Source organism: Platalea leucorodia, assembly GCF_965183815.1.
Source record: "Platalea leucorodia genome assembly, chromosome: 9".
NCBI lineage: Eukaryota > Metazoa > Chordata > Aves > Pelecaniformes > Threskiornithidae > Platalea > Platalea leucorodia.
In genome coordinates, this window is record NC_138831.1 from 7838382 (window position 1) to 7865070 (window position 26689).

The 26689-nt window shown below is 40.8% G+C and overlaps 1 protein-coding gene across 6 annotated transcripts in view; it reads left to right on the forward strand.

The window, feature by feature from the left end:
* The first annotated feature begins 1129 nt into the window (after positions 1-1129).
* ATXN7 (ataxin 7) overlaps positions 1130-26689 on the forward strand; it is a 63638-nt gene continuing 38078 nt past the window's right edge. For 2 of the 6 annotated variants that reach the window (XR_014229229.1, XM_082322254.1), the window contains exons 1-4: positions 1130-1371; positions 1510-1770; positions 2387-2455; positions 25133-25237. Coding sequence is in view for 5 of the 6 variants with exons in the window: in XM_082322254.1 (XP_082178380.1) it covers positions 1521-1770; positions 2387-2455; positions 25133-25237 (424 nt within the window). In the remaining variant the exon portion in view is untranslated. Of the gene's footprint in view, positions 1372-1509; positions 1771-2068; positions 2195-2386; positions 2456-25132; positions 25238-26689 lie in introns of those variants that run through there. The other 4 variants (XM_082322255.1, XM_082322256.1, XM_082322258.1 and 1 more) reach the window with 4 other exon arrangements.

Sequence of the window (26689 nt, forward strand, 5' to 3'; positions counted from 1 at the left end):
AGCAGAGTTTTATAATATAAACCAGAGTATTTGACACCGAGAATATAATTCTGTCTGTAACTTGCCCTGTCCTATGGCTGGAGCCTGAATTCAGCTACGGATGTTGCATTAGGCTCCATTTGTGGAGCACTTGAAGAACTAAGCTTGAAAGAAATCACTTACAGATTTTTTTTTTTTCCCCTAGCTGGCTTCTACACCACAAAAGCAGCTGAGGTTCTGTCCAGAAATTGTTTAGCACCTGAGAGATGTTTTTCTTCCAGTGATGCTCTTAGCTTTAATTATAAGTAGTTTTCTATACTGTAGACTATTTGATAATTTATCAAACCATAATGCCCTCCATTCATCATGTATCTTTAGACTCTGCTGGCATGAAAGCCTTTCCCCCTGCTCACACCTAAGCCGAAGAGTTGTTCCGCTGTTTTGGGACGCTACGACCATGTGTAACTGAAAGATCAGGGCCCAGCTCAAGAAGTTGATGGCCTTTGTTAATTAATCCTCCTACAGCTGTCTGCGGTAGAAGTGGTTGTTGCTACCTCTGCCTAAATCTCATGGTGTTTGCCTTTTTTTAACCAGTTAAATTAAACTCAGGGTGATCAAGAGGAGAGACAAATCTCACTAGCTATTCTGTATTAGATCTACAGCTTTACAAGATACGTTGAGCGTGACATAAATTGGGCAGAACACTGAAGCTGTTCTTATAATTACAGTCCCCTGCGACGATAGTCTGATGAGCTTGTACTTAGACGTCTTGTATATGCATAAATTTGGAAAGAAACAGCTGCACCTCGTAGAGTTCCACACTTTAAATGAAAATAGCAAAGCGGTAGCTAAGCCTGCACGTACACACACCTCGGCAGGACTAGAAATACTATTAATTTACAGTTTTGATTCCCGCTGTTTGGTTTTACATCCCAAAGTTTAGGCAGTGGCGCCCCCCCCCACCCCCCCCCGCGGCCCCGGGCCGGGGGGGGGGGGCGCCGCCCGCCCCGAGCGAGTTTCCTTTCCTGCTCGCCGCTGCCTTTAAGGAGGCGCCGGGTTTAAGGTGGACCGGCGAGGAGGGGCGGGGCGCGTAAAGCCCGGCTCCGCCCCGCCGCGTCGCTGGTCCGCCCCCCCTCCCCTTCCCGGGGCAGCGGGTGCCAGGCGGGGTTGTGATGCGGCCGTTGTTTTTGTAGGGTCGCGGTGCGGAGAGAGAAAGGCGGCCCATGGAGCCGGGGAGCGCCCGGCGGGAGGCGTAACCCTGCCCCCCCGCCCCCTTCCGCCGCTTTGTTAGCGCAAACACACAAGCGCGCCTCACCTACACGGTGAAGAGGAAGGGAGCGCTCCCCGTACAATAATGGGCACCCGGCTCCTGCCCCCCGGGCCGCCGCAGAGGTGAGTCGACGCCGCCCCAGGGCCGCAGGTTCCCCCGCGGGGAGGAGAGCGAGCGAGCGGGCTGACAGCGCCGCGGCGCTTCCTTAAAAGCGCGGCGCCACCTTAAGCGCCCGATGACTTTTTCTCGTTACATTATAGCAGCGGAAAGAATGTCGGCGCGGGCCGCGGGTGACGTCAGAAGGGAGCAGCGCAGCGCGGCGGCGGCCAGGCAGCGGCAGCGGCGGCCCCGCCACGGCGAAGGAGGCGGAGGCGGAGGAGGCGGGAGCGGCGCCGGCCCCGCCGCCACCGCAGCGGCAATGGCGGCCGTCGGGGAGCGCAGGTCCCTGCCCAGCCCCGAGGCGATGCTGGGGCAGCCCTGGAGCCACTGGGTCGATGCTGCTAAACTTCACGGGAACGACGGTGAGCGGCCGCCCCCCCACCCCCCCCCCGGCCCCGCCAACCCCTTCTACCGGCCCGGCCCCCGCTCCCCGCCGGGCCGGGAGTGCCCCGGGCGCGGCCCCGCCGCGGGAGGGACCGTGGGGCGCCGGTGCGAGTCGGCGGGGTGCCCGGCAGGAGGGCGCCGCGGGGCCCGGGCCCGGGGAGGAGGTTGGGTCCGTTCCCCGCCCCCCCCCTCCCCCCCCCCCGCCCCAACGTCGTGGCCGAGTTCGTTGTCCGGTACGCGGTTCCCCGGCCCGGGGCTCGGGAGCGGCGCGGAGCGGCAGCGCTTGCCCCAGTTCCCGTAATCCGGGGCACGGGGCGAGGAGGTCTGAGCCGGCCCCCGGAGGCCGGCACCTCCCGCCCTCGGTGCGGCCCGGGCGTGGGGCGGGGGCAGCTCCCGCCCCAGGTGAGGCACCCCCCTGCGCTGACAGCGGCTCGGGGGGCCCGGGCCGGCGGCCCCCGGCCCCTCTGAAGCTGTGTTTGCTGCCGCAGCGACGGGAGCGCGTATCCCTGATGTGCCGGCTCGTTCCCTTGGCGGGGGTCAGCCCTGCTCTGTGACTCCTGCGTGGACTGAGATCTCCTGGCTTTTTGGTTTTAGGAACAGCATTAGAAGAAAGTTTCAAGGAATACGGAAGAAACCGAGAAGCGATGCGACTTTGCCGAGAAGGTGAGTGCGATTCATTCTTGAAGAAAAGTGTACGCAGAAGTTTTCCTGCTCGTAACTAGTTACAAGGGGACGTGCATGGGAAAGAGAAAGGAAACTTATCTTCAACTCTGTCTCTTTGCTTTTGGGACTTGCGGCCTGTCAGTGGATGGTGTTATTAGCGTTACTATTAAAATATAATCTCAAAACTACAAGCTAAGGTAGGGCATAGGTTACTTATTGTATTGTCTGTACCGTGTTTCTAGTTGGATTTTTTTTTTCTTTTGCTATAAATAATTCTAGGAAGCTGTGTGACCAGCACCGATAATATCTTCTATTGAGCTAAAATATTTTGATTCTTAATATAATCCGTGTCTGTATTTGAACACTGATCCCTTTCTCTGTCATGTCAATGCGTTGTGTTTATTTCTTAGTGTACTGCTAAATGAGAGTGACCTTTCACCTGTGATTAGCAAAAGCCCATTAACAGCCCAGTTGGTTTCAGGAGTAACAATGCTACTTGAAGTTGTAAACAAATGATGAATGAAAGCTATAGATTATTGGTAACTTTGTAACAGGGAGTGGAGAAAACAGTGATGAGTCTGATTTGTGATGTTCAATTTTCTTTTTTGTTTTTCCAGTTTAATGATTGTTTTACAGCAGAGAAACATTCTAAAACTTTCTTAATATTGTTGCTGCTAGCTGAATTCCGTTGGACTTTCTCTTACTGAGAAGTATGCCGTAGACTAGGCATCATTGTTTTAAATACTAGATCAGTTAGACCCGAGTCATTTATGTGACGCTGTTAGAAATGGAAGGCTGAGTTTGTAAACTTGGTTTACAGTCACGGAAGGCAGGACTTGCCAGGGCCTTAGGAGATGATCTGGTTCAGCACTTACCTACTTGTGAGCTGCAAACAGCAAATGAAAACTAAAGCAAGGTGGCACGGGCGAGTAAGACTGGGAGGCAAGTATAGATTACTGAGGCTGAATCAAAATGTCTGTTTATTGTAGAATTGCTAGTGTTGCTAAAATTTGGAAAAAATCCGTTCGTAGGACCAGAGTCAGGGGTTACTGACCTGTAAGAGAGATGTGATAGACAGCTATGCTGCGGCATTCAGAAACACTTGTGCCATTTTGCCATCTTCTTAGTGTACGTGTAAGTTCTTAGGCGTTTGAAAAATCACTTTATTACTTCATTGTCAATTTCCAATCTACTAGTTGTGTTGGATATTTAATTTTTCTGAATAGGCAAATCATTCAAGTGCTAAAACAGCATTTATAACAATAAGCATACACATTATCCTAGTAAAGATTTTACTAATAAGGATTTTCAAACATTCTTTCTTATTTCTACCTCTTAAAATGCAAGCATCTAAGGTTTCCAGATTTTAAAGATTAGCTGGCAGGGTGAAGAATAATCTTTTTTTTTTTTTTTTTCCCTCTCTCCTCTGGAGAGAGATCATGAAACTGTTTTTGCATAGGCTGACCACTGAGACGCAGCTTCTCCGCACTGACTCCAGCCATGTGAATGATTTGTAGGGTTATGAGATGAAGGAAGTTCATAAAACGCTTTGAGAGTTAAAAGTGAAACTTAGTAGCTCTGTCAGGCTTCCAGAGTTCTATTTATTTTGGTTGCTTTATGACATACGAATGAGACACTGACTTGGCGTATACCTGTAGCTAGTCTGTAGGGAGCTCGGCCTACTGCAAAATAGAGCAAAAGAAAAAGTAGTATTAATTACGTTTGCACTTAAAGAACTAGGAGAGCAGCAAAACATGCCAGCATATGTATATGGTGTGTTATCAAATAAAATTTGGAGAATACTGTAAATGATTCCTTTTCCCGGGAAGAATTTTGCATTCAGAATTGAGGAACAAACACTTACTAAATAATTGGGCTGTCTGAACCATGGATCTTAACACAGAAAGGTGAACCAAAGGTATAAATTTTGTCAAATCAACTCTAACCTCAAGATTTTTGTCATGGTACCACATGGTATTTTAAATACGGCTAACAACAGAACTTGTTGTGTAAGAAAGTTATTTCTCTACAGATTGGGAGTTGACTCAGAGGCCCGACTTCACAAAAGGATTTCAAGGTTATTTAGGCTAATTTAACCTTGCATTGCAACTCTTCCAGTTTGCATAAAAGAATTAAATATTCATGGCCTGGAGAGGGAGCGAAGAAGGGAACATGACTTCACAGCCCACTTATTAGAATTGGGTTCAAAACCAAGAACTATTTTCTTTATGTAACAACTGTCAGCTTTCAGGTCAGGCTCCCGCCGGCCTGCGTACCCGCTGGGCTATGGGTTGTAGTTGCTTCCTTTCCCACGTGCTGTTTCTCTGCGTCTTCTGGTGGGAATAGCTTCATCATCAGCCTGCCTGCTGGTGAGAGGCTTGCAGGCAGTAGAGTCTGGGTCTCCTGAATGAAGAGTGAGTGTTCCCATTGCCATTACACTGTATTAAAAGGGGGCTTAATCTTACCAGCTTCTCCTTTTGGTAAAGGAAAAGAATGATGCCTCTTATCTTTTAAAGGAACAAAGGACATAAATGTGTAATTCCAGGACAACATTTGCAAGCTGTGGAGAGAGGCAGGATTTCAGACGCACCTTTGTCACTGGCATTTCCTATTTGCTGATCGAGCAGCTCCTCTCTCAGCATGCTGGTGGTTGTGAAGCCTGATGAGTCCTTAATACCTGTCAGTGATGCTGGTTCCATGTGGGGATCAGGAAACTAAAATTAGTTCATAGTCTCAAACACTTTTTTCTGTATCTAACCCTCCCTGACATCACCAAGCTCTCATCGAAGTAAGAACTAGAGATTGAATTTGGGCTTCCCAAACTCCCAGTGTTTGTGTCTCATACTTGTTTCTTTTTCACTGCTCTTATATGCTTTCTATTCTGCTAATCCATAATGTGCAATTGTTCCTGCTGGGATCCTCGCGGACCTTCACCAAAGTGAGAAACTCACTGGATGCTTTCCTACGTGTTGCTTTTTGAGGCAGTAACAGTCCACCCTGAGCTTGGATGTAGAAATTAGAGCTGCAGGAATAAGGTGCGGGCCCATTGGACTTGGCTTGCTTTTAGTACAGAAAGTCCCCAACAGATGGAAATGAGAAAGGGGCATCCTCCATCATGGGAAAATATTACTTTAAAGTACCCTTTAAAATTTACTTTGTGGACTGAAATAATCTCACGATGAGCAATACTATCAATGTAACAGCGTGTTAGAAGCAATTGTGCTTCAGTTATTTTCATATGTAGTTCACATGACAGAATCTTTTAGCTCATGCAGTCACTTAATTACTTGCTGCTTGCGAACCAGCTAAAGGTGTGATTCCCCTGCCACACAGCTTTTGCTGTGACGAAGCAAGTATAGCATGTTGCGTTATGATCTGTAAATGCATTCTAAAACAGTGAGGCAGAAAATCTAGTCCTTGTCATCCCATTTTTCTTATATTTTAACACAAAACTTTGCTGAAGTGCATCTTTCAAACTTGTTTGTGTGATACTGGGAGCATGTGCTGTCAGATGCAGCCAACGTGCTCACGTACACTCAGTTCATCTCAGAGATGCAGCAGGCCTCAGAAGGAGGTTGATGTGTCTGTAGTATCGGATACTTTTTTCATTTGAAGAAAATGATTCTTAGTGTCAAACTTTGTAATCGGTGCTTGAAACGCTTCGGCAAACAAGTTTGTTTTTCAGGAGATTCTCGCTGTGTTGAATTTGGTTTTCTTTTAAAAAAAATTTCTAGCCCGTTATTGTTGTGAAGATGACCTTTAAATAGAACTGTGTTTGTAAGCAGAGTTCGTTTGTGATAACTTTGACAGGCATCAAGAGAGTGAACTTTTTCTTCTTGCAAAATTTGATGACAGGTTGGCTTGTTTCACTCTGTGGAAGAGTAGAGAAGCTCTGAGTAGAAACAGAGAGGCCTAAAGCTGTTCATTGGGACTGGGGGCTTAACCCTCCCTCACCCCCCGAGAAACTCTGACTCTCCCCACAGTAAATTTCCAGGTGCTACCAGTTATCTTGTATGTTGTTTTAAATAAAACAAAACCAAAAAAATCAAGCCACCACGACCCCCACGGCTGTATTGGAGAGGCAGAGAGCCTATCTGCCCTTAACAAAGATCACCATTACTCGCAGTAATACTTGTTAATGCATGCAACCCTTTTGAAGTGGTTGGGGTGAAAGTCTCTTAGATTCTTATATTGACTCATTAAATAATTTTGAAATATGTGTAATAATAAAAATGCAAAGGAATCTACAGCATCTGAGAATGGAAAATAAAAATGTGGAGAACAGAGGAGGGATTTAGTTAGACAATTTAAGATTGAGTGTTTGGTTTTGATAGCTTATTCAGTGCATGCTGAAACCATGGGGTGTCTTTGCAAGAGCTTAGGCATCTCATCTTTTCAGTAACACATACGGCCCCTCCCCTTTTTTTGGAGGGTGTGTGTGTTATGTCCTTTGAGAGGTAAACCCCTTGGTACTGCCTATTTCAAGCACTCCACTAGTACTGTCACAGTAGTTTATAGCTAACTGGCAAAGTAGAGGAGGAGGAGGAGAGAACATTTGTAACTTGAGTCTTGAGCTCGATTTGGTCAATTGTCATTCATCAAGATTGTTGAATCTTGGCTAAAAAGAGGTCTTTGCCACCCTTACAGCTTCCACAGAGTCTGCCAGTGATTTGTTCTAACTGTTTGTACTTGGTGCTTCAGAGAATCCCGAGGAAGTTACTGATTGCTCTCTGTACAGAGCAGAACTGTTTCGGACGAGCTGATCCTTTCGATGGTCACGGAGGGAGATGCACAGGAGACAATTACTTTATCATAGGTTGAGGTTAGTTGAGCGATGGTCACTGATGCGCTTGATGTGCTCGGAGGTATTGCAAGTCAGAATTGATGCTGGCTGTGTGGTGATGTAGCATGGTGCCATTCTTACAGTTTTTAGGCTATACTGGTCTTAAATAAGTGTTGAATTTTCTGTGGGAATACAGATCATCAGCTTTGGGAAGCACCTTCAGAAGACACTCCGGAAGATTTTATGACTGTAGGAATCTATCAGGAGAGCAGGTGGGAGCAAATTCCATTCAGCATCCTGTCACCTGATAGCAGTTGAACTTCTGGTCTTGGAGTTAGTCTGTCCTAGGGAGGGGGGAAAAAAAAAAAAAAGACACTTCATGAACCTCTAGGGCATTCAACAGGAGCTTTGAGATTTGATTATATTAATTGTTATTAATGGAAGTTACCAGAGCTGTGAGGGTAGACAGCTATGCAACAAACCCTTGTTCTTCTTGAGCCTGTGCTGGGCAGGGTTGAGCACTGAAATCCAGGACCGGGCCAGGAGGGCTCACTAGAAGCATCTTTATCACATAGACCCAAGGTCTAGAATTTTCCCAGCAGCAGGTTCAATAAATAATTAAAGCATTGGTGAAACTTTTGTTCCAATATTAAGTTGTAAATACAAGTAAGAGACGGCATCTTATTTCAAATTTAAATTTGTTTTTATTCAGCCTTGGGAGGTGCTCAATTGAGTTGATTTTTGTTGTGTTAAATCATGTGAAAGATGCTTAGAGGGCTCTATAGTCCTTGACTGCCTGCAAATGCACTGTGAGAATTTTTAATAGATTGAAATAAATATTTTAAGGTAGCAGTACAAAGTGCCATGCTTCTTTTTTGACATTCTGCATAGCTATTCACAGTCTGTAATCAGATAAATCACCTCTTCATTTTATTGCATTTTAATTGACTATTTACACAGAGTGTTTTAGGGATTTGTGGACTGGTTATCGTAAAACAATTACAAGGAGACTTTAAAAGTGCATTGAACTGTTCAAGAAAATTGTAGAGATTTTATGAAAGAGCTTGAAAAACATGCAATTTGAAAGGATGCTACTTTTGAGATTATCTGCAGTGACTGGCCCTCATTTTCGTCTTGTTATTTTTTTTCCCCTTAAATCCAAGTTCTGTTTACAATATTTAATTATATCTGGCAAGATGAGTCACATGTTATAAATAGAATATTGTGATGTTAGACTGCAAGTTAGAACTGTGTCATCTTTTATGCTTTAAAGATACTTTGCAGGTTTTAGATACTACCATATTATTAGTGCAATATCGCAAGGCCTTGGGGACTTTCACTGGAACTGCAGCCACAAAACTGCCTCAATCTATCCATAATATGTGAGGAAGCAGGATTTTTTTTTTTCTTTTTATAAGAACCTTTGAAATAGTTGTCTATACACGTGCATAACAGTCAGGAATTCACTGTTATCTAACGCTTCTTAAGTGGTATGTATGATTAGCTAGGTTATCCCTGTGCAGAAGAGGTGATGTCTTGATAATACTTGATTAAATATTGCTTTTTGTGTAGTTTCTGTTCTGTATTTAACAACAAATGCTCAGTAAGAGAACAACAATGCAATAAATATTATGTAGAAATGTGACTTTCACACGAGTTGATAACACTGTCATCTAAGTAGAGCAGGAAAGACAAAAAGGCTTAGTGAAGGCTACTTTTAAACAAATTAGGTTAAGAGGATGCAGATTACTCTCTCTAAGGTAACTATTTTAAAAGCTATTTCTTCCACTGCAGTGGGTCTGTAAAAGAACGCGCATACCGTTCTTGCGCCTTTTCTGCCTCTGCCCAGCCTATGGCTGTAACTGCCGAAGGCCGGCTGGGGATGCATGTGATCTGTTACCACTTACAAGACAGAAGAGATTTCATCTTTCGCAAATCATAATATTTGATTTGTCTATAAGATGCTTTAAAATGGTTTCTCTTCCCTTTTAATGAAGAAAATCACCACTGCTGTGGAAGTTGCCTCTATGTATGATACTCAGTGTTATTTCCTGGACGTTCTTCCAGCGTAGGTGACAGCACAGAGGTGAACACAGCTTTGTACTTATACCGTAAGTTTTTAGAAGCGACTGTTAAAAATCTGGCAAAGGGAATTGAAAGTGTAACAGAGCAAAGTAGCACGACTGTAAAAGCAGTTGTCATGGAAGGCAATGAATTTATTGCAATTGGTGCTCCTGTTGCTAGCAAGCTTTGTGCAGTCAAAAGTTCTCCCTGCTTGTGCAGGCTGCGTGCAGCTGTGAGCCAGGACCGGTGGTGCAGTGGCTCTCAAACTGATTCTTGTGGTAAGTCAGATACTCGTGGTAACCCTAGCTACTACGGGGTATGACTTCATCAAAGTAAACTGCACATGCAGCTGCTCCCACATCACTTTGAGTCATGATCACTAGCTTTGGAAATGGTCACTGCAATGGTAAATATTCTAGGTTATTGGCTCAAGTAGATTATAAATACTCAAATGCTCAATTATTGGTGTGTAAACGCTGCTTGTCAGCCCTTGTGGAATAAACTATTTTGTGGTAACCTGTTTTCCCATGAGAAAGATTGGTTATTTACAAGCTCACCCCCACCCTGATTTCGACTTTCAATAGCTTCAGTGTAGCCCATAGACAAACTTCATTGATAATAAAAGGTGAAAGGGATAATCGGTTGTGCCTCCCTTCTCTTCTGGTGGGATTATAACCGCCAGAAAACTTACGCAGTGTTCTTGATCAGCTTTTCTGTGGCTAAGCAGGACTTGCATCAACTGTTTGTAGTGTAATAGAAAATGCAGTGTTCTCAACTGGCACTGAAAAAGCATATACAAAGCAGCTGAAGGGCTAAAATCCAATAGGGAGCAGCTTTGAGGTTTTAAGTCCGTGATGTGTGCTTTTGTTCTGAAATCTAGAGCTCTCACGATTTTATTTGCAAGAAAGTTTGTTGGACAATTTCATGCTGATACAGTTGCCTGGAAGTCCTATAGCAGCTTGCATGAAAATGAAGTATAGAAGCTTTACTGAGTTAAATTTGAAAAGCAAATAATACACTGAATGCACGGTAAATTGGGTGTTTGTTTTCCTTTAACGTCAAATTCTGTTGTATTTTACCCTTCACAAATCCAGTTTTCTGTCTACAGTTTTTCTTTCATTGACTGCATAAATGACGCAGTAGATGTTGTCAGTGGGAAAATTGGAGTTCTGCCAGTTTATGAAGTGGTATCTGGGGATGCGAGGTGTTGTCGTGAGCCACTGAAGCCAGCAAGGGTTTTGCTTGTGGCTGGAGGGAGGACGCAGGACCAGGTCATGGGGCTCGGTGAGCGAGAGAGTTTGCATGTGTGAGACAGCCACCTCGCTACAGCCTTGTGATCAGACAGAGAGGTACTTCGCTATGCAAACATTTTAATTGTCAGTCCCTAGATATTGTAGCCATTGCTTTGTCAAGGTGTATATAGCCTAAATGACACCCTCTGGCTATTGTTTCAGGCTAAAATACAGAAGAAAATCTGTATCGGTTTACACCTAGGGTGTGGTTCTACGATCTTTTTTTTTTTTTTTCCCCCTCCCAATAATGCTGGATTAAGCAGCTCCTCCATCTCTGCTGATTAAAACATTTGTGAAATAATGGTCTCGTTCTAACTTTAAAGTTGTTTCCAAAACAAGGTGATGGTTGCTTAAAGAAGATATTGAATTTTCCAGCACGTATTTGGTCTGGTAATCATAGAATCCATTGGGCCATACTTGCTTATGTATCTTTTCAGGGTGAATCTGATCTGATTTTTACATGGCTACCTATGTGATTGTATGGTATATTAGATCTTGTATCTTGGTTATCTTTAAGAGTGTTGGAGATGTTATATCCGTGAATAACTGTAGTATATATCAGGATCAGTTATAATATGTAAGTGTATTGTGAAAAGTAAACAGCAAGTAAGAATTAGTTCATATTATTTAACATATTTGTTAGTTCTGAAATTTATTTTCAGTAACTAGCTGTGTTAGAAAACTAGGTAATAGAAATTTAAAGTTTCTTTGACTGAAATTCCCGAGATGGTTCCCAGTAGCTTTGTGAACTGGAGAGAATACCATTTGAATCTGGGTTACTCTGCTGAGGAAGAGTTACGGTGTCATTTATTTTTATCTCCTATTGGAGGGCTGTTGCAAATGGTGCCAAAAGGAGAAAGAGGCATCATCTATACAGTATACGTAAATGTGAACCATACCAAATATTCTTTTTATCCCTTCAGAACAAATCTGTAGTAGCGTGGAATATCTGGAGGCCTCAAACTCTGCAAAAATTTGGGTTAACTGGCTGTATTTTTGATGGATATTTCAAAGGAACGAAAATTGTTCCCAATAGTCAGACACTGTGAGTGTTGGATTATTGAGACAGCCATGTAAAATAATTTGGAAAGCAGCTTTCAAAATAATACATTTTCCCAGGAATTTTTCCACTTTTCCCGGGAAATGTTAAAATTGTCTGTTTCCCTCCAGTTCAATTAGGATGACTCTAGAAATGTGTTAAAGGACTGTAACTTGCCTCTGACAACTAGGAGGCTTTGGTTTGTGAGGAATATTTGTAAGCAGTATTTACTTCATAAAAGTACTTGAAGATGAATTTCGGAAAGCAATTTTGTTTTTTTGTTTCTGTGTAAGGTGTGTTACCCAAAGCAACTGTCTAGAAATCATACTTGTTAAGGACCTTCTGTTCCATATTGTGGTTCGTAATTTACAGAGAAGTTTTGAGCCAAATTCAATATATCTGCGTTGCCTACCAAAGCTACTGTAATACGTGGTTATATAAGAGGTTGCAAATTTTCACCCTAAATGCTCTTTTTTGTGGCTAAGTGATTGAAGGAGACTTCTAGTACCAGTTGTGTTCTGGGACTTGGGGCAAAATACCGATGTCTGAACCATACCTGATACAGTTTGATTATGTCTTGTGTGCAGGCTGGGCAGAGCCCTCTCCTTACCTGTTGTTCCTTCTGTAGGACCTGCTTTAATAGCTGGCTGACTTGGTTTGCTTTGCCTGGCTATTTCAACACCGCTATTTCCACGGGGTGTTGGGAGAAGTCGTCCAAAATGCATCAGCCCTTGTTTGGGAAATTTCCTTCTGGTTCTGCCTGACTAGCAGCCTATGCACTGAAATGTAGGGGCACAGACCACTGTGTCATTGCTGGAATAAAACTTGCAAGTCTCTTCTGTTGTTTTTGTGGCCTGAATTTAATGATCTGAAGTGTTGGCTTGATAGCCTTGGAGATAACAATGCTATTTTTATCTGCGGAGTAGGTAGAGCACAGGAGTAAAATCTTAGGCGCGCTGTCAGTGTGTCTCGTCTGAGGCTTGTTTACAACTGCTTGGGAGGAGAAGGGGGTTCTCTGTGCAACGCTGCAGTTCTCTGTCATCCTGCTGACGCCATCAAGAGCCATCGTGGATAACCACGACCATGTGAAGGAAGGCCCCTGTCCTGGGAAAGGACCAAACTCACAGTCTGGATGGATGGTGCTCTGCACTGTAAAATGGGAAGACGTGATGGTAAGGTGCAACATCAGCAGTTTTATTTATAGTTTATTCACGCTAAGAGTTTTCCTGTACTCCTGTGAGTGGTGTTGTGAGATCAGGGCTTCACAGGAAGCACCGTGTCATTCGTCATCGCAGTGATTCAGGGTGACGTCACCAACTGACAGGAGCATTTGGGGTGTCCGTACTGTTATGGGGGCCCTGTGATACCCGTTCATGGACTCCTTTGGCATCATTCCCCAAGTGCTCTGCAGCATTGCTGGAAGCAAAAGCTTTTGAGCAATTTCCAAACACAAAGCGGTGCATTCTGGGCCAGCGCTGGGAAGACTGGCTCAACAAGTTTGGCAGCAGTGGCTTTGGCTTCCTGCCTACCCTGGATAGGCACCAGTAGAGATTGCCGTAGTCTTCGGGCGGGTTTGCGCAGAAGACCTCGGCCTAGGTCCTGAAATTCATGCGCGTGCAACTGCTGCGTCTGGCAAAGGATCCGCTTCTGTTGTAAACCACGGTTTTGTTATCCTAGATATGTTTGCAGTAGTTATCTTTTGTCTGCTGTAGGAAGGTGGATGTGTTATTTGTTTTCAGTGTACTGAAGGGTGGTAAACTCTACAAATTTGTCATAATATCAAAGGATCCTGTTTAGCTTTCAATCTTCTGTTATCTATTTAATCTTACGTGCTGTTGTCATCCTGAATCATCTAGGGGCAGTTAACTGGTGCTCTGAAATGTTCTTTTCCGTGCCTTTTTTTAAATACTAACTCCGTATGTTCTTTGCCGTGCCTCTTGCTTAATACTGACTCCATATGTCTTCTGTGACATCTCCTCCACAGACCTTTGCTAATAGGCCTAGTCTTGTAACGTGATGTGCCGGGACCACCGCTTGAGGTCTGTGGGGTCCTTGGGGGGGGGGGGGGCAGGACACCGCTCGCCTGTGTCTCATTGCACAGTCATACACCAAATGTGTCTAATCTTCTTGTATCTCTGCAAGGATGACTTTCTCTGTCTTGCTGCTTCTGTAATCAGGTTTATTCTTATGTCCTTTTTGACATGAGATGTCTAAAAATTAGAATTTGTGCCCAATTCAGTACTCTTTTTTTTTTTTTTTTTTGCCCCCCAAGAGCAGAACATTTTGCTTCCTAGGAGAAAAGTTCCTTTTTCCCCCCTCCCCCTGTGTATTTAGTTCCATTCATAGATATCCATATACCGTCTTCCCAAGTGTGATGAGCACTGTTAGCTGCAGGGGAACCGGAGGAGAGTAGTAGTCTTGGAAGTGTCTGTCAAAAACGTGAGTTAGACCAAACCAACCAAATCAGTACATTAAGTAGTCTCAGCAAATTCTTTTATCCTTCCCTTTTGTTTTATTTTGTTACAGGTATTACCTTTCATGTACATCACAAGTGGGCTGGTGTTCCAGTTATGTTATAGAGGCCCAGACCATGAAAGAGCAGAAAAATTACTTTAAAGCATGTCAGCCCTTTCAGATCTTCCACATGTATAATATGATCTAAGTGATCTTCATTTTGGAATACATCTAAATTTAAAAATATTAAAAGTTGCAGTCCTTCCCAACCTGTTTTTATTTAAGAGTGAAACGGGTGCTTTCAGTAGCAGAGAATTAGTACCAGATATGGAAGGGTAATACCTGGGGCAGACTCGTTCACCTGGTGTTTTCAGAGTCTTTTTTTATTCTGTAACAGATACCGTGTATTTTATGTATAATGTTTGGAGATGGAATTCTGGAAAATTTTGTGAAGGCGGGCTCCTAAAATAAGGCGAATCACTCTCAACAGTGAAGAAATACATCCTGAAATCAGTATAGCAATGGGCTTATTCTAAAAGGGAGATGACATGCAAAGGCAAAACCTAAATTTCTTCTTTAGAAGAATTTGAAATACCATAACAATAAAAAAAAAAAAATCACTTCCGTAAAGAGTTTTTAGGCTGAACTGGGTTTGTATTTTATCGCAAACAGGCAGCAGTGGAATTATTGACCTTATACTGTGAACAGGTAGCCTGATTTTCTTCAGTGCTTACCTATTTAGTTAATATAACTGTCTCAGAAAACAACTGGTACTGGTTTGAAGCCTAACACTTCTGAATAGATAGATCCCCTCTTGGAAGGGAAGCTGTGACGACTGTAGCTCTGTATGTGCTGGAATATATAATTTGTGAGAAGTAAAGACTTAGGGTTTCCTGGTTCCTCAGCTATACAATTGAAATAGTCATATTTATTTGTCTAAAGGTATGCAATGGTCAAGTTCAAAATACTTTGTGTCACTACATGTGTGTTCAAATACCTAAGAAGTGGGTTAGCTCTTACACTACACTGTAACAACTAAAACATTGTTTTATTTTCCACTTTATCTTTTAATCTTATGAAATATCACAGTACTGTTTTTTTTGTGCTACAGTATATTTATATGCCTGTTGCTGTGCAACTTACTTTTTTTTTTTTTTAATTGTATCAAATCAACTGCTAGTAAATCTGTAAAGCAAAGGAGGTAAATTTTAAGGGAAAAACTAATAGTGCCTGCCAAATTGAGAGGGGTGCAGAAATTTAAGTTGGTATGTGAAAATTGACAGGCATCAGTTTCCTTGTAGCTATATTAGACATGATTGTCTTATTTTTGAAGTGGATATTTCAGTGTGGGGAGAATAGGAGTGGCAGGGGTGGGGTGGTTTTAGGTAGTTGGGTTGCCTAATAAAAGAAAATACTGAAATAGAATTCAGTTGACAGGTCATCTGTATAATTTTCATTAAATTCATTTTTGCATATGCTGATTTTTCTCCCTCAGGTATCAGGTGCATGATGTAAAATGTATGGAAAGAGTATTCTTTGTGCAAAGACGCATTGCCTTTGCAGAATTAAAGAATGCTATGCTGGTATCACCCAGGAGCTGGGGTCAGCAGGAGAGAGGGTAGAAGAGGTTGAAAGATGAGCACTGCGCATGTCCTATGTAGCAGGGAAAATAATGTGTTAACTGATGATGTTTTTAATGTGAAAATTGCAGTAATGCCATCATGCGAGAGATGCATAACTGTCTCTAGTTCTTGTTTTTATTGGTTTTGAAAAAGTTTATATTTCTAAAGACTGTATGGATTCTGGTGTTTCTGATGTCACTTTTTTGTTTATTTTTTTTTTAGTATTACTAAATCTTGTTGTTTTCTCGTATCACAAAAGATACAGTCATGGGTAGGTTGTATTCCTCCAGTTCTCAGTTAGTAAGAAAAAATGTGTAAATCTAAGTGAATGATGACTACCTCTCTGCTTCCTCAGTTACTGGGTGCTGAGATACAGCCAGCACCCAGTTGCATCGCTGTGACGTGGACAGTTACATAGGGAAAGATGGCAAAAACCACACGTGCCACTTTATTTTTTCCTCAAAAGCCTAGATAAGAGATGTGAAAGGGTGAGGAGCTTGGAACATGGTCACCATTTGCAGTCACGATGTACCCGAATACTTCTGCTGCAATTAATGGTTTTATGTAAACTGTGAGTTTAGATTTTAAAAAACTTCCTTTTTCCTACTACAGAAGTACAGGTGCTGCAAAGTACACAGTGCTGTGTGTGGAAGAGGAGAAAAGTACCAGGCCTGTTGATGTTAAAACAATTCATAATAGTAGCATGCTTTGGGGTATACGAATTAAGATACAATTCAGAATATTCTCTGGATGATACAGTTAATTTTAATTGAGGCTATGATTGTAACTAGTTGCTTGGCCAGAACTTTTTGTCCCCTTATAGTAGACTCTGTTTTTCTGCATAAATGTTCCTGTGTACCCTTTCATGTTAAATTACCCCCGATTTTACTATTGCTGTGTAAATCCCAAGTTTATTTCCTGAGTTCTGTTTAATTTTTGTGTCATAATCACAAAATTTAACTCAAGATTGAGGGTTCCTTAAGGTATTTTAGGAGTAGGTATGTAACAAATAGGGGTTTTTTGCCACAAAAACATAAATAATAATTTGTTGTCTAAAATATAGCAGTGGCACGGTGAGATCATGTCATCTAAAAATAATGGATGGCTTTGAAGATTTCTTATATGACAAGTTGTATGTTCAGCATTTATGTAATATTATACAAATTGGCTGGAGAAATTTAAAGTATCTTCAACTCTGAAAACTAATTAATGAGTAAATGGACATAGTTTTTGCTTATGACTGACTTCATTCAAATTGCTGATGAAAACCTGATGTAACAGAATACAATGTGTGGGGGGCAATTTTTCATCTGCTGAAAAGCTTTAAATATGCTACTTGTGTTTCTTTGAGGAATTTATTAATCAATCTTTTGTAAACTCGCTCACTGAAATTTTGTATTATTCTGAATAATAAACTTAGAAAAACTGTTTAATAGTTTTGAATGAACAATTTGACATACTTTTTGTGTTAGATTTTCTAAAAGATTAATTGTGTGTAGCTGAATTTGTATACAAAGAATTTAACTAAATACTTAGATGCCTGCTTTAATATGTGTTTTATATATAATTACAGGAACATTCAAATCTTGGGAGCCTAAAATTAGAACTCCCAGCTGCGCGCTAGGCTGCAGGTGCACGTGTGCATGACACACTTCTCTTTGGTATCTGCTGCTCGGTTTTTATCAGTGGCCACGATGCAGAAATTTCCCAAGACTGTTAAATTTTAGAGAACAGGAGGTATAGTGACTGCCAGCGTTGCATTCTGCACCCTGAGAGAGGAAAGGCTACAGGAGCATTGCAGTGATCGTGTGCTCGTAGCCCTGCAAAAGGGCTGGTGTTTGGATTTGCCGCTGGGGTACGCACGGTGGAGTGGTACTGCCCGCAGCATGCGGCAAACCTTTTCTTGCTGGATGTGAAGCTGGAGGAGGTGGTGCAGGGGATGGGATTTTGGAAATGCAGCATGTCTGAACCCAGAGAAAATGTGAGCCAGGAGAGGTAGGTCCTCCTTCACCCTTTCAGGTTTCGCTGGGCAAGACTCTGCCTTGAATTTGGGAAAGCAAAGTGAAAACTACAGAACCATAGCTTTGGAAAAATAGACTGTCTTGAGTTTGGAAAGGAGACTGGACAGAGAGGACTCTGCCTTTAGAGATAGTGTTCTAACGCTAGTAAAGATTTACGACCGATCAAATCTCATAATGCGGCTCCTGTGCCTAGTTAAACTAGATTGTGGGGTTTTTTGGTCTTGAAGTGAAAGTCATTTCTCTGAGCCAAAACTTTGAGGTTTGGGTATTCTTAGGACTTTAATAAAACGCTGTGTAATTGCTATATTTGCCAAAGTGGAAAATGCAGTAAAAACATTTAATCAAGTCTTCAGCTGTTCCTCCCTTCATCCGATCAATCAACAACTGCGCGGTGAAACAAAGTTCACGCACTTGTGCTCAGAACCCAAGCAGAGCTGTGCCTTTCGAACGTCTCCTCAAGTAGCTGGGCTTTCAAAGCTGTGTGTGCAAAAAATGTAAGTTACTTAATGGACAGAGCGGAGTTGGCAAGGAATTTAAAAAAAATACATAACCTTGCAGAAAATACTTTAGCAATGCTTCCCTCTGAGCCTAAATGAAACAGCTTGGGTATGGAAACGTCCATTTGTTTTGCTTTATTTTGTATTAAAAGGTTCTTTTGTATCTGAGGCAACATGAGCACAAACCTTATGGGACAAATTTTTTAAGAAAGTGTTTCTGTATGTAAATTTGATCGTTTTATGTTCAGTCTGTTTGATTATGCATATGTTCTTTGCAAGCACAAATTTGTTATGCCTGCACATATGGTTCATAAAATACTTTTGTTCTATTAATACATAACTGTTCATTACTTGAAATTTTGCAGAAAACCCTCAAGTGTGTATATTTTACTAGAATCTCTTATTTTGGTTTAAAACTTGTGTAAACCAGAGCGCTCTGAATATTATGTGGTTTTAGTTATTTTGTTCACAATATCTGTTTAGGAATATTCTTTTTATGTTATCATCTTGCATAATACACAGTAAAAAAATTGCCAGTAGTTTAATTTCATTTCAACATTGATAAGTATACAAAACCGCATGTGTGTTCATGAATGATAAGCACTTGAGTGTTTCTGGAAAATAGTTTGGAAAAATATTGTGTAGAAAATAATATTTCAGTTGCAGAAAGTGAAGTATTTGTGTATGAAAGGTAAGTTTTGAGATGCTAACTTAAATCCCTTTTATTAAACATTCCTATCAATTCAAATAAGGGACTATATGGCTTAGAATTGATGGAGCTTTACTTAAGATAACTAAGTTAAGATACCTTGTAGTGCTATTTGTGCAGAAAGGTTGCTGCCTCAGGCTTGTGTCTAACATCCTCCTTGCACCTGAAAACTACTTGTTATTGACAACTAATGTCAGCGCCAGATCCAGGTGTGCAGATCTCCTGGCAGAATTTCAGCTTTTTGGGCTGACCGTAAGCCGTTGGCCTGGTTGTAACCCAGCTCAGCTTTCTGTTTGAAATCTGCCCGGGTTTGGTGTGCGCTGTTTCGTCTGGTCCCTGAGCGCTGGTTGGGCGCCTGCCTTCTCCCTCCTTGGGCCTCTCTCCCCCAAATCACAAGCTCTTAAAAACAGTAATTTGGGAGGTTTTGTCTGCTTTCAGATATTAAAGTGACATTCATGTTCTCCACAACCATAGAGGGTAAACCAATAGAAATATTTTTATTACTTTAACAGGATCTGTCAGTAGCTGGGACAAGTGTTATAAGCAAATTACAGGAGGTGGCACAAACCTTTTTTTTTTCCTTCAAGATGTCGACTAGTTTTAAGTTTCTGCAGCTGTGTTTTTTCTCCCCTTCTCAAAATTTTTTTCAGATGTTACTGAAGAGTTGTGTTATCTTGAAGAAAAGTTCTAATAAAAGCATGCCTTTAGAGAAAGAGATCTACCAGTTAAGTCAAGTTAAAACGAGATGTACTCACATATTTTTCACCTTAGTATGATCAAGACTAACGATCTTCTAATGAGAAGAGAAAACACAGCTAGTATGGAGCAAATGTATTCAAGATAGCTTTTGTGAACACTATTTGAACTTACTTGGTCCATGAAGTAAATAGTTCAAACAATCCAGATTTGGCAACATTTCAAAATAATGGGATATATTTAAAGTTTCCTTGTATAGTACCTCCAAAACAGTTCCCTGATATCTTAATGGAAAGCCCAGCGAATTGATAAAAATTGGTACATTTACTTAGGGTGGATTTAGATCAGGCCCCAGTAAAAAGGAAAATAAACTCTGTGTTTGGGGAGCTGTAAAGATAATAGGGAGTTATATCTCTGTTGTGAGTGTAAAGTTAATAGTCTAGGGCATCGTGTTTTAATGCATCGAATATTAACTATAGTTATTTAAAATATTATGGAAGTATAATCAGGCTGGCGGTGTGCTGAAGGCATGTTATGCTATGCCATGGGGATCTTTGTAGTCAAAACATCTTACTGTTCACGTCGGGCATCAGCATGAAATGTCTGTTGTCAAATTACACTAAATGGCAAGCAGTATGTACATATTTGTGATAAATCAGATTCAGACTTCAAAAATTAATCTTAATAAGCAGATGCTTATGCTGAGAATGGATAGGGAGGAAGTGAGCATTAGCTGTGTCCTGGCTTAAAAAATAGTTCTGCAGTACTTTTATGTGTGTTTGTCACTTTTTTCATCAAGTTTTTTTTATTCTTTTGCCCTGACTCTATCGATAGAGTTTGTTCTTTGCCCTTTCACTTCTCCCCTTCCTAGTTTTGCTTTCTCTTCCTCTGTTTACTCTCCTCCTTGTTTTTTCAGTCGCGGTGAGCAGACTTCTGCAAAATAGGAAACTTGTGTTCTGGTCTCTGCAAACAGCCAGGATTAGGGCTCCTTTTACCCTCTTCCTCTGGGGTTTGCTGTCCTGGAGAAGATCGCGACCTCGCTTTTTTGGTGATATTTCATTTCATTTCTGGAAGGGATGTTGTCTTATTACCTGCTAGGTTAGATGGACTGTGCAGTGGTCCCAGCCTGAAAAGGGACAACAAGATTTGTAGGAAATTTGATAAATATTGGGGTTTAAAAAAAAAAAAAAAACCACAATAAAAATACACAGTGGAGCTGTGGCAGTCACTGAACCTAGTGGCTCAATAAATGCAAACTGCCGGCCTGTTCTCCAGCTGCATGATTTAGCCTCTTTTATTTGTTCTGTTGTCCGTGACGTTAAGTAATAGAATTGAGAGTACACAGACACAGTTACTTTTAATGACCACAAGCATGAATTTCTGTAGTTAACAGTCTTGAAAGAAAATGCTGAAAATACTAAGACGTTATTAGGTGACTTCTGTGCTTCTACGTCTCTCAGGAGAAGAGGAGATGGCAGCTCAGTTTAAGGAAGTTTTTCAGAGTAGACATGCTGAGCTCCATGTTACTTGATGTACGGTATGCCAGATTGTCCATTATTGTTTTTCCTTTTTTATTAGAAAAGATACTATATTGGCCTTTTCCAAATAAGAAGCATTTTCCTTATTACATGCTCAACAAATAATGCAGTTAAGAGATCTCCGAATTGCCTATGGCACGGGTTTGTTCTAGTCTTGGTGAAGAGTGCAGCAATATATCATTTAAAGTTACCTTTTTAAAAACACGGTAACTAAGTTACATTTGAAAGGAGAAGTGAATTCTGGAGGTCACAACATTCAGAGGTTTCATATTATGGAGGTAAATGAAGTTGTTTTTCTTTTTGGTGTTAACAGAATTAATGTAACTAACAGCTCCTGTAACAGTATTTGTATGTTGATGCTGTATAAATATTGCATTTATGGAAAAATAAATGGAAATTTTGAGGTCTTGGTTTAAATTTTTAGTTTGACCTTGAAAAACATTCCCAGATGGAGAGAGTTAAATGAGCCCAGCTTTGAAAGAGGAACATATGAATCACGGTTGCTAGGCTCTTCCTTGAGAGGCACAGGCTTTACATTTACAGTGAAGTATTTCAAAAAGTAATCTTTAAACTCGGAGGAACAGCGCGTTTGAAATGACACTGGTGAAATACTATAAACTTCATTAGACTTTTAAATAGAGAATTTGCATGTCATTAAATGAAATGGGTATAAAGTATTAGACAGTAGAATATCAACTGCAAGACGGGTGAACTTTCAGAAGTGGTTGGGGGGGAACACAAAAATAAGGCATCCATCCCCTACTCTTGGTACGTACTTCTTACCTAAGTTTTGTTAAACTATTCTGTGTATTGTTCTCTAACATTTGCATGGTCTAATTTGTCATTCTCATAACAGTGCCGCATAGGTGTTTGCCCCATTGGAACACAGAAACAGGATTTCCCTGAAACTTGCTCTTACTCCGCTCAACTAAAATGACAGCGAAGCACATTAAATGCGTGGGAGCTTACCTGCCTAAGACTGAGGCTCCGGGGTTGGGAAGTGTGGATTCAGGTCTCTTCCAGTCGTCTTAACTGATCGTGGTTGGGTCCCACTCCTTACAGTTCCAAACCCCTTGTTAACGCTAACGTTCAGGTCTCCGTGAAGTACGGACACTACTTTTTGCCCCCCGGTATCCAGTCTGTGGGCTGGTCTCCTGTGTTCATGCAGTGCTCAGCATAGTTGGGTTCCAGTCTTATTTGGGGCCCTATGGGTTTCTCTAACAAAAGGATTTGATTGTATCTATTTTAAATAAATGCTTTGATAATAAAATGCTATAGTTTATTTTACCTCATATGAGAAAACAAAAGGAATTGCGTTTAGGACTCTAGCCTTCCTGCTGCTCCCTCGCTGGTTACGTTTAGGTGCTGCTCTATTATCAGCACCGCAGGAGAGTACTGCGGGGGTAGCAGATCTTTCACGTTGATCGGTGTGATCTGGCTGGAGTTTTGTGCGTGACTTCCTTTGAAACCACGGTTGTGATTTTGGGTGTGCAGCACATTTTTTTTTTTGCTGTGTCAAGTGGTTTTACTCTTAGAATGGTTCTTTACAAGTTTGTGTATTTCCTAGTATATTGGCATTGCTTTCTGTCACTTGGAGCATTGATTTTAAAACTCTGAAGATGTGCTTCACAGTGTAAAGGATGCTCATAAATTATTCAGATTTCTTGGGATCCCCAAACGGAAATAAGAAAACATTTTTGTTTACGTCAATTTCTGCCAATTTGTTTCACTTGTCGTTTCAAATTGCAGCTCTGTATTGCCAGCAAATATTCATAAAAGGGTACTTAAATAGAGTGAGCATGATGTCTCGGGCTAGTGTCAAGGAGTGCTTTAGCTTTTGCAAGAGACGCAGAAGAAAGCAATCCGTTCCTCCTGTTAATGACTTTCCCCCCTGCATTCGGGTCAAGCTGGTGTCAAGCCTGTGAATCCAGTGTTGTCCGAAAGGTATGGTTATGAGAGCAGGTTACAGGGTGTGGATTTACAGTTCGTTAGACATTATACAGCAGTCGCCTGTCTGCGTGCTATTAACAATGTAAATAGCAGGCAGCGCGCGCTGTTATTGTCCCATTCATCATGGTCTATTAGGAGTCAAATGGAAGTGACCCTGGAGTATTTGCTTGCCGTGTGGAAACTCTTTTACGCAGGCATAGCGAAAGAGCTCCTGCGTGGAGTATTAGCAATGACGTTTAAGTTTATACTTTTTTTTTTTTCCTCTTAACTAGCTTAATATTACATCACAGAAGGTAGATACTGAAAAATAGAAGTTTATTATTCCTATCTGACTTTTTTTCCCCTAGCATATATTTACTCAGTTTTGCCTAGTTTGCAGTAAGTTAGGTGTGCCTGAGGTCTTAATACCTTTTTTTATATATGTATAAATATCTTATAAATAAATAAACAAGAGTCGCTACTTAACGAAGTGCAAATCAGTTTATAATTTATTATTTATTTAATGTAACCTCAGTTGCAAAAAGGTGCCTGTGATTTAGGTAAGTGTAGCTCTGATCTATCACAGCCATGTCAGATGTCGATGGTCATTGTATTTGTGTCCAACTGCAAAATCCAGTTGCAGCTGTTATTGCTGGTATCATGCTTAATTTTAATGTAGCGCTAATAAGGTTTTTGGAAAACCTGGGATAGACCTTATTTTTTAAAGAAAGGTAATTAAATTTTTATGAAGAAGATACTTACTACAAAGGGAGCCCTTAATTCTGGAAGCTGTTTGGTGTGGGTACGTTCTTTTGTCTGTGAGGAAAAAAAGTGGAGTCTGTGGGGCTCTACAGGGCTGCCAGCGTCGCGCTGCCAGCGGTCACCTTGGGTTATGGCACCTTTGCTCTTAAAATGCAGCCCACTCAATTGATTTCATAATTGGTGTTCCAGTAACGAACAAAAATATGGATGTTGTTAAAAATACACATAGGCAAATTAGTAGCTTTAAAACAAAGCTCCGGGGTCAGTTCTAGCACAGAGGTAAATAAGTTTAACTTAATTTCGAAGTTACTGTTACCATAAATCTATTACTTAAGTATTTTATTTTTTTTTAAGAAAATAAGTTTTCTTATATCAGTTTTAAACCTTTAAATAGTGTTATAGATCCCTTAGCCACGTGCTTTGGCAATAATGAATTTATACTCTTACGTTTGCAGTTTCCTATTTTTTTGTCTTCTAATGATCGAATAACATTTTTAGTTATATAAATGTAATATATACATTTAAGTTGTGTAGTAAATGTTGTATTTAATGCTCCAGTAGTCTCTGAATGCAGTTTTAACTGTTAAACTGTATTCTTAAGAAACTGTATTCTTAAAAACAAAATTGTAGAAACTAACTTTATTAGTAAAGGTCTGCAAGTATGTGTGTTATCTCTGAAATCCACACATGCTCTGACATACTGTTATCTCTATTTCTCTCTCTTATATAGCTGTTACACAGATCTCTGGCAGCAGATGGCTGGACTATAATGCACTCCTAAACAAATAAAACCATTAGGCATGTAATACTGCCTGGTAAACGACTGTGTGTTTAAAATGGTTTAAAAAAATTAAATAGAAAATAAAGTTCATTTTTGAATTCATTTAATGAAATTGGAATAAAATCCAGACCCCTTTCAGAATACATAAAACATCCTCTCTTATGTTGTGTTTGTTATTTGAAGTCAGTCTTTTTTTTTTATTACATTCTTGCATCTGGTATAAGATAATCAGTCCTAAATCAGTTTTCTAATAGATGTTTTCTACAAGTAATCGCTCATTTTACATTTATCTTTGTAGGAAGATTTTTGCTTTTGTAATACTCCAGCACAAAATTATCTATTGCATTATATGCTCTTTTTTCCTCATTTTCAAATTTGGTACAAATGTATTAAAATTATGATTCAACACTAGTGTCATGGCTCTGTAATTAAACTGTTTTTCAATAATTGTCAGCAGCTGAGAGATGCCATTTTGTCTTTTTGTTTTTAGATATGCCAATATTTGGTCTTTGCCCGGCTCATGATGATTTCTATTTGGTGATGTGTAACCACTGTAATCAGGTCGTAAAACCACAGGCATTTCAATCACATTATGGTAAGTGCTTAACTATTTTTAATAATTAAGGGTGAGGTTAAATCAGGATTAAGCCTGGCAATTTTTTTTTTAAAAATTGATGGTACATAGATCATTACATTATGAATAATGTCAAAGAACATAACCTGTGTTTAAGCATTTTATATACATTGTAATGCAGTTACGTAAAGATCTTGTTCCTTTTAATTTTTTTAATGCCTTCTTGAAATACTGCATACATACAGTTCAATTTTGAAATGACATATAGTGTATTTCACAGACAGTATGTGTAGTGTGTTTGTGTCTGTGTGTCATTTCTCCTTGTGTATTTATACAAATTATTTTTACACGGGTTCTCTTGCAGTGTGAACTGTGAACTTGAGCTAAAAGCTAAACTTACAAACTTTGTTGTAAAACATAGTATGCTTCCACTGGCCAGTAGGCTTGCTTATTTATTTTCAAAAGTATCAATTTGTATTTGTTTTACTGGTCTGATGGTTTTGTATATAAACTATGCTAGGAAGCTCTTGTTGTATTGGTTGGTGTTAGCCAGTGTCTATAGAGGACTGAGAAAATGCGAAGTGCTACGCAAGGTCAAGTGCTCTGTTACTTCCTACAAACCTAACTGGGGGTGGTTGGCAGTTCTTTTTCTTACTCCTCTCAAGCCTAGAAATTAATCTCAGTTTCATGCCAATATTTGGATAGGAGGTGTTGGGTATTCAGCTTTTTGTTTCTTGAGAAATTCAGGAGATGTTTGCTAACCAAGTGCTAACAAAAAAGATGGACAAAGCATCTTCTGAACTAGTCCTTCCTCCCTCTGAGTGTGAGTATTTGTATGTGTTCCCTTTTTTCCTAGCCCAGTGCACCCACTGATTGCCTTGGTGTTTAAAAGGACAGAAGATACTGGATATGGGTGGGGAGGCTTTTCGAGTGTTGAGAATAAGGGGTAACTTTTCTTGCATCTTAAATACTCCAGCCCTTTGGCAAGAAAAGGCATACTCGCTTCTGCTTCCTAGAGACAGGGAAGGGGTCTTCCTACGCTGTGCAGAGGGTGAACTTCTTATCCTTTCCACCGCTCACTTGAGGTTTTTTGTGTTGTAATGCCTTATGGATTATACCTCTACCCTTGCTGCTGGATTTCTGCAGTTGTGTCGCACAGAGTGTCCTGGAGAAGAATCTGATAGGTCTTGTGACATAATTCGTACTCATTTTGTTGTTATTCTGTGGATGGCAGTAGTAATAAATTTTTTAAAAAAACCCACAATTTTGTGGACATAAGTCTCCAGAGCTGTAGGGAGCCAGAAGAACAGAAGGCCATCAGCTTTTCTTCCTCTGGTTGCTCTAAGCCTTTGTATCAGCTGAGAGCAAGTCCACCCCTTGCCAGCATGATTCCTCACCTGTCACTGAATACCAGTTTGGGATGTCCAATTAGTCCTTCTAAAATATCATATTAAATTGATTCTGACAGTTAAA